This window comes from Anas acuta, chromosome 13 (genome assembly GCF_963932015.1).
Source record: "Anas acuta chromosome 13, bAnaAcu1.1, whole genome shotgun sequence".
In the NCBI taxonomy this organism is placed as follows: Eukaryota; Metazoa; Chordata; class Aves; order Anseriformes; family Anatidae; genus Anas; species Anas acuta.
The window spans coordinates 18,609,234-18,622,656 of NC_088991.1; the positions used below are offsets into that span (position 1 = coordinate 18,609,234).

General features: G+C 37.6%; 1 protein-coding gene across 3 annotated transcripts in view; it reads right to left on the reverse strand.

Moving 5' to 3' along the window:
- The window catches only part of DACH2 (dachshund family transcription factor 2), a 285,031-nt gene that overhangs the window by 110,247 nt on the left and 161,361 nt on the right, over positions 1–13,423 (reverse strand). For 2 of the 3 annotated variants that reach the window (XM_068697510.1, XM_068697509.1), the window contains exon 3: positions 13,285–13,356. The exons of the other annotated variant lie outside the window; for it this stretch is intronic. In XM_068697510.1, coding sequence (XP_068553611.1) covers positions 13,285–13,356 — 72 coding nt within the window. The remainder of the gene's footprint in view (positions 1–13,284; positions 13,357–13,423) is intronic. 3 annotated transcript variants of the gene reach the window in all.

Genomic DNA, 13,423 nt, shown 5'->3' on the forward strand with positions numbered 1-13,423 from the left:
ACTAAATTCTGAGCGAGCAGCACTGCTGTAGTTTTAACAGTTCAATTTCTTTTTCCTTGCTTGCCCATACTCTCAAACAGAGAATTGGAAGTTGTTTTATCAATATCTCTCATGTTAATGTTCTTAAAAAGAAGGGAATAAACAAAGAAAATGGCTGTCACGGATTTTGAAATTAGGAACTAAGAAAACATTTGTAATGAACCGGAGCTCAGGAATTCTGCATACCTCCTGCATGTTATCTGCAGCACAGTCAGTGCACTGCTTACTCCTGAGAAATTCCTTACAGAATTTTATTGCGATTTCAGCAGAGGGACTAACTCTACGAAAGAGCTTTTCATGCAACTTAGCAATCTCAATATTTTTGTTTAACCAGGAAAGTAACCTTTGAAGAAGGGGTCCTTCATGTAAAAGATTCCTGCCCAAAACAGACTGGAACTGATTATTTCTTACCAAATCATCTGGCACAATTAGAGCTACCCTGAATACATAACCATGTTTCATGATATAATCCACTGGTGAGTATATTTAAAGGTTAGTAAATAATTTTCATGGCTGTAAAAGCTCATCTTTTAATTTTCTAGGGACTTGAAAATATATCATATAAACTTCTTGCCGTTTTACATTTACAAAATTCAGTTTCAGCTTCAAAGTTTTTGGTGCTCTAGCTGTCAAACATTAACACATTCACTTGTAATGCTGCAGGCATAGCATTAGCCAATGAGATATTCATTAATTAAGCAATTTACCAAAACTAAGAAACAAATAAGCATATTTATGCTACTGGCTTTGAAGAAAATGCAATCAGCATTTTCAGATTGCAAGGTGGTCTCTTGTTGGTTTTGGCTGCCTGATGACATTCCATTGCAAATAATGTGTTACTGCTCGCTCTTCATCCCCCCCCCAAAAAACAAACAAACAAACAAAAAACTTTAATTGAAATAATTGGAAGGCTTCTACAAAATAGTTCAGCTTTCCCTTAACAAAACATGAAACAATTCCCCTAATTTTATTTTATAAGCTATATTTACACACACACACACTTTTTTTTCCCCCAGCTACTCTCATAGTATGTATTGCTTAGATACAGTGGCATATGACAAGCTAGATAATATCAATTCCAACTGATGGCAGATGAGGTGAGCCACTACAAAGAAGAATATCTTCCATTTGAAATTTCTGCTCTTTATCTTTCTTGGAGAGATCATTCCCGTTGGCCTGGACTTGTGCATTTGATGAATGGGTCAGCAGCTAGAATCTGTATGAGCAAATGAATAAGATGCACATCTCATCCCTCAAACCATAATGAAAATCTTTATGAGATTGGATTCATGCATTGAGATGACCTAAGAATATGTTCCTGTTTTTTTTACGTATTACAATTTAGTTCTCAAGCGACAGCATGAAGACCAACCAGCACCAACCACTCCTGAATGCTGGAAAAGAAACTCCTATGTGGGTGGATCTACTATAAGCAGACATTAAATATTAAATTAATCCAAAAGATACGTAAGACAGTAGTAAGAGACTTTTCTCACCATGTATGTTTTAATCACCTTTTAGAAAGAATACAACAATGCAGAAAAACTTTCTAAAATGCCAAGAGTTGCTCAGTTTCATCTTTTTTTAATTATCACATAATAAGATTACAGAACTAAACTACAAGAATATAAGTACTTATGCTAAAGGAAGGTATTATTTATGCTTAAACATAATACACACATATTCAGACCTACCTACATATCCAGACCTTTGTGTTGTCAGAATGAGCACATTCCAGTAGGTAGTTTATTTTCCCTCTAGATTTCACTGCTACAAACTTTCTATTAACTGTAAATTTTAGTCATTGTCTGCACACTGGAATACTACTCACCCTAAAATTATCCCAAAGGATGCAGACACTCCTTCACACCCTGGGAAAAGCATCAAGGTAGGACTTAAAAACCTCTCCTGTTAAAATGCCATATACGTTCCCCTCAACAAAAGCTTCCATTTTCACCAAAAAGAAAGTACTTCAGAAATTCCTGGCCAGTTTTTCATAGAGTTTTACTGTCTCTGCTACTTGATGATTTAGTAACATAAACTAAAAATTATTCAAGAAAACAATTCACTGTCTTTGCTCAACCCACATCAACTTTGCTCAAGCTTGTGTTTCCTCAGCAAGGCCATTAACTGATATAAATGATATTTAGCAGGTGGAGATTCATTCCTTCATGCTCTCTCTTTCCTGATGGAAAAAGATTGAATTTTCTTTCAATTATTAAAAGCCAAGAATAATGATACCCTAAAGTACGTGAAAAAGTACAACAAAAATATATATCAACTGTTACAGTCTGGACAATGAAATACCAAAATATGATGAAGAATATCCACAATCAGCACATAATTTATTGATTGCCCTTTCTCAAATGGAGGGCCATCAGCTAGTTTAAAAGTAAAATTACATACTAAAATAACAGCAGAGAGAGATAAAAATTATGAGGGTCATGCAAGGGGAAAAAGATGTATTTTCAGCAAAGATTTTTAAATGAGATGGAGAGTCAATGAGGCAGAGAGATACAGGAAAGCCCTTCCATGCCAGAAAGAATTGCAGAAAAGAAGGCTCTTTTAGCATTAGCTGTGAAATGTTGAGTGGCAGCATGGGAAACAGAACTAAAAAAGCAAAGTAGACAATCTTGAAATAAACTGCTGTTATCCTGTTTTTTAGAATGTATATTAATTACATTAGCATAATAGAACTTGTCTGAAAGGCCAGACAAACTGGGAAGGAGAACATAACTGACTTGCTAAAAATGTGCTAACAAGTTATATGACTGTAAACATGAGCCTAAATCCTGTATAAATCAGGAACTGCATCACCTAGCTCTCTCCTGAACCTGGAGCTTTGAAATCCTCCCTCTCACCGCCAATCCCAACGCCTGCCCCCACTGTCTGCAGCTATCTTCCATATCATTCCTGTTACGAAAATGACTGATCTAATTTCTCTCTGTCAGGGACCCTCACTTTCCCGGGCTCTCAGTACATCTGCTACCAGCTCCCTGAATTCAGGGTGGAGGGAGGGGAAAAAGGCAACAAGAAAAACAGTGAGCGCTTGAACATGTAGATGAAGTGCCATGAATATGCAGCAATAGGCAGGAAGTCTGACATAAACTGGGAAAAAATGGTCAATTTATAACAGTGCAAATAAATATCCATCGGGACTCTTTACTGGGGCATGGACAAGATGTGCTACTGACTGGATGTGACACTGTTCTAGTTTAGCTAGAAACTGTGGGTTTACAAAGGAATAGCATGGTGAAGTTTCCTAACTCAGATTACAGAAGTGGCCTACACAGATTATCAGGACAGTGCTCCAACATTTTACTATTTATTCATGCAGGCAATCCAGGAGCACTCCAGGGCCACAAGCTGCTGCTTGCACTGCCGATTTCCCCCACTGAGTGCATTCCTCATGGAAGTGTCAGGACCACTGAAAATGGTGCCCTCCTCAGAATATGGCATAACCTCATTTCTGCATACCACGGGTTAAACACACTGCTTGCACTCAGTAATTGTGTACACAGGCTATTATTTTGTTTTTAAAATATCCTGGTTAAATTCGAACTTAAGAAAAAATTCTCTAATATCTTATTGGTTTTAGTTATCTATATCATCACCAAATGCATCTGCTCTTTGGAAATGCTCATTTATAACAGGCAAGAGGAGATGGTCAAAACCTGTGCCCCTGATAGCTGTGTTTTTTCACAGCTATCCCTGACGATTAATAAGCTTAACCATGCCTCATATGGAAATTAAGTCGTGTCCTTGAGGTTATTTTACTTTACCTTGAGACTGACTGCACTCTACAGCTGGCAAACAACGAGTGTTATGTTTGTATTTTGCACACAGGCTTGTTCTTTGGCTCTTATTCCACGCTTCAGGTACACATGCGGAGGACATGGCCGCGGTACATGCTCTCACCATGGTGTTGAGCTGAGTCCTGTGCAATCCAGCAGTGCTCCCATGAGCGCTGCTCAGCCCCGCTGCCCCTCAGCCCCAAAACGCGTCCCCAGGGCCGTGCCCCTGAGCACCTCCTGTGCTCCTTCACCTGAGGAAACCAGGTCCCTCCTGCTGAGCGGTTGCTGCCTCTCAGGCTCCTGCCAAAGCATGCCAGGGCTATGCAGAATAGGATTCCTCTTACAACGCATCAGAATCATACTAACACTGTCACCTCACACATTCCTATGGGCGCTTCTCGTCCTGCGCTAACTTGCCTGATTCAGCAGTTAGTGAAAAGGAGAGCTGGTACTACTGGAGGATTATCAACCACAACAGCTCTTTTAGGGTCTGTTTATTTTAATCCATCAACCTGTAAATTACAGCATTTCTGAAGTGGACACACAACGCTTCTGGCCATCTCTGCACAAGAGGCAGCACCCAGGGCTTGGGAGCCTGCTTCCTCCTTCAGCTCTGCATTGTCAGACACACGAGGCAATACCCTGAGTCTACCCAGCCCTTCAGAATTATTCCCCACATAGTCTGGCTGAAATCTTAATTCAGATCAAGCTGCTGTATTAGAATTGCTCAAAGTCTGCTGTGGCTCAGATAAGCACAGACACAATGACTGCAATGAAAGCATGGAGGACTGCATTAGCAAGGATGAGCAGCTGATGAGGTGTGCTAATTCATTTCTAGGTCTATCCAGTCTGAGCATCCACAAAGACTGGGCTTCAATTCTTGACCCACAGAATTTTAAGGATCACTTCACTTATACTAAGGATTTTGTGTACAGACAAAATACACATATATACATAAATGAAGTGAGATTGGGTAGCATAGTTTAAAAGTAGTTATAGTCAGACACCAACAGTTTCTCTAAGAGTCCGTATTACTCCTTTCACAGATAAAAAATGATCATTTCACACATTCAATCTACTCCTCTCTATCATATTTCATTCAGTTAACAGCCGTTACCTTGTCTTATTTGATGAAAAATGCCTGAAAGAGGAACCTCAAAACAACAAATTTTCACTGGATTAAGGAGAAATTCCAGTGCATTATCAGAAAACAGAGAGGGTTGGAAAGTATCTCTGAACATTGTGTATTTCAACCTTCCCCCCCACCCCCAGTTCCAAAATTGCTCACCTACAGCCAGCTGCCCTGTGTTGTATCCAGAGGGGTTGTGAATATCTCCAAGGATGGAGACTCCATTCCACCACGTGTTCTGAGTGTTAAACCAACCTCTCAGTAAAAAAGTTTTTTTTCTTCTGTTTAAGTGGATTCTCCTGTATTTCAGACTGTGTTCATCACCTCTTGAAATGTCACTGTGCAGCACCAAGAGGAACCTGGCTGTCTTTTTCACTCCCCCACCACCTATTTTCCCACATGGCTGAGATGCCCACTTGAACCTTTGCTACTCAAGGCTGAAGAGTCCCAGCACTCTCTGCCTATCTTCATATGGCAGATGTTTTAGTGCCTTAATCACCTTCATAGTAATTAAGCATATTTTTGACAAAAGGAGTATCAGTAAAGATGTATTGCATTACAGTAGTTTTCAGATGGGAGATTATACCCCCTCTAGGCTCCTCATAGAGGCCTCAAATACTTGGTTTCTATTCACCTTCAGTTCGTCTGAGGTGGATCTCCCATTAATGCTGCTGAATATGCAGAGTCCCCAGCAATATCTCATGCATTCTAAAAGCGTAAGTCAGTTCTAAACATCCATCTGCCTCTGCACTAGACCGAGGAAATTCCAGCTTCTTGAAGAACATGTGGGAAGGAACACAGTATCTGTAGCTGAACTATCGCTATGGTCCTGTCTTCATTTTTGTCATCAACTCTGACACATTTACTAAGGTGTGAGCACACAGTACTCGAACCTTTGTATTTTCAATGTTAGCCTTTGAAGCGAATTCTTCCTCTGGTTAGAATAATTAAAAATCTCCACAATTATAACCTCAGTTGTAGTTGTTTGCAACTGCTATCCAGTGGAGCACCTCCCAGCAGGCAAAAGTTTTTATTTGTGAGAAACCCATCAAAGCCCCAGAAGGGGCTTCTCAATTACATCAATATTATAAACAAATGTTTTAGGTGATAGCAGAAAATCAAAACCACTCACCCCTTGTTAATAACCAATGGGTTAAAATAATGCCATACATTTCTTATTTCAAGTACCAGTATTTATATGATAAAGTAGGTCATTTAATTTCCTGCACTTAAGTTAAATTATGATTACAGTGTACCAACTTATCCTTACTATGACATCCCTAAATCAGTGACAATGGAAAAATGCTAAGAACACATCATGCAGGCAGACCAAGGAGTCTACCAGATACTCAGAAACCAAACTAAGAATGTGGGAATACTTAAATACAGCTTGAGCTCCCTAGTGGTGGGCTGTCATGATTGCTCACAAGCAAATCAAAATAATTATCAGAATGTATTATCCTGGGATCGATTGGGAAAATGCATAATAAAACATGTTTCATATATTCATACAGACAGATGTTTGTATATATGTATGTATACATCTATGAATATACAAAATCTGATCCTTGGTTTTAACCCCACGAAGAGAAAAGAAAGGAAAACAGACTTCAATATAGCTGAGGTCAAAAAAGCCACACTGAATTTATGATCCCAGTATGATATTTCAGGTCAAGAGTACCAAACTTTGTGTTTAATTTGCATGACAGAGAAAATAATAAAACTAAATCCACAGAGGCTCACTAGAAGTTGAAACAACAAGCAGACTTGTTTGTAACCTGTATCCTATAGTCTCCCCAGTGCATTTATTAGACAGAACTTTCTGTAGTGGAATAACCTGGGTTTATGAAAGGCACACCTGGTTGTTAGAACTGGGGGCAGCAATTAGACGTGCTTATTTCTAGCGAAATTGTACCTCCAGTCTGTTTAGCAATATACATGATTGTTGCAGTTTCAAGATTTCATGTTAAATCTTTAATTGTGGGCATTTAGCAGACTGCCTCTTATTATTAAGATACTGCTGACTTTTATTGTCAATGTGGCTACAGGACAAGGCTAATAATTACTAGCACCAGAAGCAGCTTGTGGTTTTATATTACATTGAGGTAAATTACACTGGAATTAGAGTGGATTACTTTTATCAAATGGGGAATAAGCTGTTAATTAACTCCCCGCTGTAGCAATCTTTTTCTGAGCTTGCAACTGTTATTAGCTCTAGATTAAACTGTTGAATTAATTTCCCACTTACTTACTATTTCAAGAGTTTTTAATTTACCTGGCAGCAGTTTTAATGGGAAATTGTATTAGTGAGCATAAATTGTTTTTGGGAAGGGTAAACAGTTTGTGATAATGTTTATTAAGTCGTTTTGTTTGAGCAAAAATATAATTGCAGTTTTAATTAGTGCATGGTTGTTGGAGTATTAGGTTTGAGATTACATTATGGCATTCCGAGAAAACAATCGCCCAGGTAATCCCAGCATTTAGAAGTGATAGCAAATAGAAAAGCTATGTCAATGCTGCTGTGACTTGCATGTGCTTACACACACGCCCATGCACAGACGTGCATGCTTGTATGCTCACCCACCCACCGGCGTGTGTAGAAAAGCAAAGGACAGCATGGTTGGGGATGACAGAACACGCCATGCCTTTTGCAGTTAGGTGAAGGCATATGGAGCGCTGCACCGTGTGCGAACAGATGAGAGAAAAATGCCTATAAGTTTTGCGTACCCTAGCTGAGCACGTCGCTGACTCTTCAGATTTACAATATGAAGAGTTTAGATCTTTTAACAGGGCAAAATTTACCTTAAATACACTGTATTTTCTAGCCTTGGGACTGCTGTGTCAATGGCAAGCCTACCAGATGGCATGAAGTAATCAGAAGATTTTTTTTTTTTTTTAAGATAAATGCAAAACAATTAAACCACTACAATAAATTTAATTTGTTACGTATTGGCTGAATAAATGGCAGCTCAATTACTGTAGTTTTCTGTTTTCTGATGTTTGTAAAATGCTGGAAGGTTCTACCTGCTGTGGGATGTCCCATACAGCAAAGGGCAGCACAGGCAGGACAGGGTACCCACTGTCTGGAAACATGCAACCCCACAAGTGCAACAAGGGCAACACAGCCGCACTCAAATACACCCAAACTGGAGAGTACAGACTGGTTTTAAAACTTAGAGCTTAAATGTCCAGCCTCAGTGTTTCTGGCTGGGGAAGCACCCACCTTGATACCCATCAGGAACATATCAACTTCTGTATGACATTGTCATCGGATGTGTCAGTTGTGGTACTTCTGCAGTTGCTCTGTAACTTTCTAAAAATATGGTAAACTAACTTCACTGAAATGGGTTATGAAAGAGTGACCCTAGCCACTCAGCCTGGGGACATGAGGGGACCACTGCTCTCCATAGGAGGGCAGGCAGTTATGAGGACTGCATGCAGATACACCCATTAACTTCTAATGACCCACCGAGAAGACAGACTGCGACCAAGCTCATAAGCTCCAGGTCTGTGAACCTTTCACAGTGCTTGCTAGCATGTAATGGGGACTGCTCTTGCTTCTGGACTTTATACAAAAGAGTGGTATGTAGACGATCAAATAGAGAGAGTTAAACTTAATTTCAGCCAAAAATTCCAAGAGTTGGAGAAAAACAGGAAGTGTTGTCAACCTTTTTTTCCAAACCCTTACAAAGCATATATATTTTCTTGTAAAATTTAGAGCTTATGTGAAAACAAAACTGGACCTCCCAGTTTTAGGCAACACAGATGTCGATCTTTACAATCAGAAGGATATTCTTCACCTTAACCTCCAGACTGGGTCATCAAGACATGAGCCCACGAGGTTCTTACATGTCCCTGAAGTCAAATGGGGTGGGAACATGATAATACCTAACAGGATTAGACATCATGTTTCACCATTTCCTGTAAACATTTACCAGTGCAGCAAAAATTTCTGACTTTGTGCCATGACCCCAATTGTTACTGGTTTTCAAAAGCCTAATGGAGATCAATTGAAATGCCAAGACAGCTGCAAAAAAATACCTTGCCCTCAAAAGGAGAGCAAGCTCCACTTCACAGGGTTTCTATCTGTTTACCTTGGTATCTGATATGGACAGGAATCCACAGACGTAAACATGCAGTAAACTACTTAACAGTTTCACAAGTCCCAGCATCACTTTAAAATGTAACTGAGCAAAAAGCTGGTTAAAGCATCACACAGTGATACAAAAGGATTTCATGAGCACCAATTATTTGGTAGCTTTGAATACATATTTGTATTGATCTACAGAATACAGTAAATTTAAAGTTCAGATCATTCTATTTGCCACATTAATTTCCTGATTTTTTATCTTGTAATTCAGTTTAATGTAAGATCTGTGAATGGAAACCTTTTACCTATGTTTTTAGAAATCTTTTAAACACTTTGAGAAATGGCACTAATGCACTTTATGCCTTGCTGAGGCCTACTCTTCAAGTCAGAAATGTCAGGAATCATTTTTAATGAACTTTAGTACTTTAGAATTCAGTTGTTAATAATATATTCTTTTTGCTATAAGCAGTTTCTCTATTTATATTAATATGCTTATATGGAAATACATTGTTTATATAACAATATCCTGGATTTACTGATAGCTTCTAAATTTCTTGCTACAGTCATTTATGCTTTTAAGTTGATGTTAGATTTCCTGAAAATCATAAAAATCATGGAAATTATAGATAAGATGATTAATACTTTAAAAGAAAATTTTTCTTCCATTAGAAACGATTAGTTTAATTAGAGACAAATAGATAACATATTTGATATGGCATGTCCTTTAATTAATACCCTTTGGTTATTTTTTGATTTATGGCTAAATGGCTACACTGTAGAGGTTTTCAACTGAAGTTAAGAAAAACAAAGACATATTCAGAGTTTGCCATCTATTAACAACAGAGCTGCACTCGAAAGGGTAAATAGTACTTAAGCCCCAGTATTGCTTCAGAAACTAAAGAAAACATCGCTTCTAGCTCAGGGACTGGAAAAAAAAAATAAAAAAAAAATGATGCTCAGCTCTATTTATACCCAGCACCACTACACACTATTGTTACAGCCAGAGTAAGAACTAACTTTTTAGAAAAAAACAAAAAAACAAAAAACAAAAACAAAACACCACACCAGCAACCAATTCCATTTGCAATCCATTTTAACCTACAGATTCTTTTTCCTCTTTCAGTTTCCTGGCCAGGTATATCGCAGTCTGTACTTATGCACATTTCTCCTTCCTAGCTGCCACATTCTGTAGTTACCTTTATTGGATTTCATCTTGCCAGTCTCAAGTCACCTCTTCAATTTATCACGATCATTTTGAATTCTGAACCTCCCTTCCCAAGTTTGCAGTTGCTGTCAATCTGCACATGCTAGAAGCAGACATTAGAGCATCATTCAAGTTATTAATGAAGATACCACACAGAAGACAATCCTGAGGAGAATCTGGAGGATGGCTAGGGGGAAGGCAACTCCTGTTGAACATTCTTTCATAGTTCACCAGCACACTGAAGTCACTATACAGAGGTGGGAGAGAAATCACCCAAAAGTCAAAACCACAACCAAGCTAATCACAGGTAATTTGCATAAAGTTAGGAGCACCTGTGCAGCTCTCCTGCTCCGGTCTCACCATCGCCTTCTCTGTTTGCTGAATTCCCTGTGTTACCAATGTAATAAAGAGCCCCAGTGTGTGAGGTATGTGTAGGAACCAGGCAAGAAACCAATTCAGCTTAGAAGTGACCTAGCAAGAAAAGTTACCTGGGCCAAGCCCATAATCTATTTCTCCAAGTATTTCTCCTACATGCTGAACTGGTGCAACTCACTGGCTGTCCAGGCTGATAAAAGTTGTGGCTGATAAAGGCTCTTTATTGAACAGAGAACTATCTGGGTGTTAGTAACTGCATTACAGCTATAAACAGAGCTGTAAATCATATGATACTAATTAGCATTTGTTCTTGGTTTTTGTTTTTCTCCATCAGCACTTTCTTCCTGTACTGCACTCGAGGTGTGGTCAATGTTGGAAACCATTAAACGATACTGTAAAAGTCTACAATATGCTTTTTTCAATTCTAACAGAAACCTTAAAATGTTCAGCTGAAGTTTATTCAATTAATTTTAGTTCACAATTTATAAAGATTTTACTATTCATGCAAAGGAAAATGAGAATTAAGATGTAATGTGCTGACATCCACTGTAGTTTTACAGCCTTTTTAATACAGAAGTAATTTTAAAAATAATGGGCTTAAAATAGTAAAAAGAAAAAAAATAACAAAAAACACCAACAACAAACACCACCACAACAACTAAAACTAATAGTTTTGCTAAATTACCTTTTTATTACATGGTTTCAATTATCATTCCCTCATCCTCCCTCCCAACATGAAGATTGTTCTCTCTTTTCTCTGGAGGGAATTATGAGATGATAGAAGTACAGAATAGACTTCAACCAAATGTTGGAACCTCAATTGAAAACACAAGTATAAGACATTCCCAGAATGATTTGTTGCAGCAAATTCTATAAAAGTTAACAGTTCTTAAAGACTTATATAACTTATGAAGCATGTTTCTTGCATATGGTAATAGTGATTATTCTACTAAACTCATCAGTTACTACATTTAATATGCACTAAGCTAAAAATTACAAACAATAAAATGCTTTCAACCTGAATGTGGTTTTTGATTTCTTTGAAGTCATTAGAAAGCTTCCGTGGTTTTAGTTAAGGTATTATGCTGTAGCATGAGGAAAATGTTATACTACAGGTGCAGAGAAGATCTAATCCATATGTTGTAAGGTTACATATGGATATAAACAACAGATTAATCCTCAGTTCCCTTTAACTTTGGCACTTACAGGTCAGAAGAAGAATGGCCTAATTCTGAAATGATATGGTATTGTCAGCACCTTTTATTTCATGTACAGAAGGTTTTGTGACACAGACCCTAATTGATTATAATTTCATCATCATTTAGAAAACTAAAGATCTCAAAATAAGTAGGAATGCCCATATGTAGAGAAAGAAAAGAGGTCACAAATTAGAGGCAAGCCCAGTACCATAAAAAAAACTCGGCCTTGTCTACTACTGTAATAACACTGGGTAGACCAACCACAACTAAATTTAAGTTAGGTATTTGAGTCAGATATTCAGATATACATATGAACAGTATCACAGAGCTCAGACTCACAGCCTATTCAAAGAATGCTGTGAATACCTGAGATCAAATTGCAGCATGTTCTAATAAGACCAAATGTAATACGTGCTTGGGTACAGAAGGTATTAATTCTCTTCCCTGACTTAATGAGCAAAGCTTTTAATGCTCAAGGTGCTGTAGGAAAAGTCTGTATTTAGAAATTCCAAATAACTTTTCAGTATTTTTTAAATTATAATTCACCTCTTTAGGAATAAATATTTTACACTAATAAAATCAGTCCTATTTCCAAAGAGAGTGTATCATAAGCACACTGCTACATAAAAATGTGGAGCTTCAGTATTTCACAAAAAAAAAAATTTGTTTGTTGCTTCTTGTTCAGTTTTCTCTCTTAAACAAAAGCGGACAGCTACGCAAAAGAGTACTCAGCAAAGTAGGTTTGTGACTACTATATGCAAAACAGAAAACTAATTCCCAAAGTCAGCTTGGCAAGGGACTCAATCCATGTAACTATTAAACATGTGTTTTGTTCTGTTCTGGTTTCTGTGTTTTAAAGAAAATTATGACAAATATCTTAAAGCTTTCTTTGGAGAATATTGCATTTAGCTATCAAGAATATATATCGTTCACACTATCCTCATATTTTATTCTCTATTATGCCACTATTTACAAAGTACACTAGTCGGTTACAAAAATACCACGAGGCTACAGTAGGTCTGTGTTAAGGCTCTCTACCCAATACCAGATTCATCAACCTGAATCTGCTGGACATATCTATCATAGACGCAGGTTCAATTACTTCGTTTAGCATATAAAACCGAAGCTAATGATAAATATATATATATATATAATATTTTTAAATAATTTTTGTTTAGTAACTGCGTAGAATAGAATAGAAATCTATTGAGAGAGTTGCAGAAACCTGCAGAGACCATTTTGATGCAGTGCTTATTAGTACAAACACATTAGTACAAACACACATCAATGGAAATCAGTGCATCTTCTTACTAACATAGCAGTTTTACAGTTGTTTGCTGTGTATCTAAAAGCAGTGAATTTACACACCTGCATGAAATAATGGATAAACACAATTTAAAGCCAGAACCAAATACAGACATTCATTCACATGAGATATAAATAGCAGTAAACACCTTGGATTTGAAGAGTCTTGAGCTCTGCAAACTTTATCTGGGTTTCATCAGGAAAAAACAAAGTTCTTACATCTGGAAAAAAAGAACACTATTAAAAGCACATATGTTATTAACACTGAATTTCATCCTTTCTAACAAT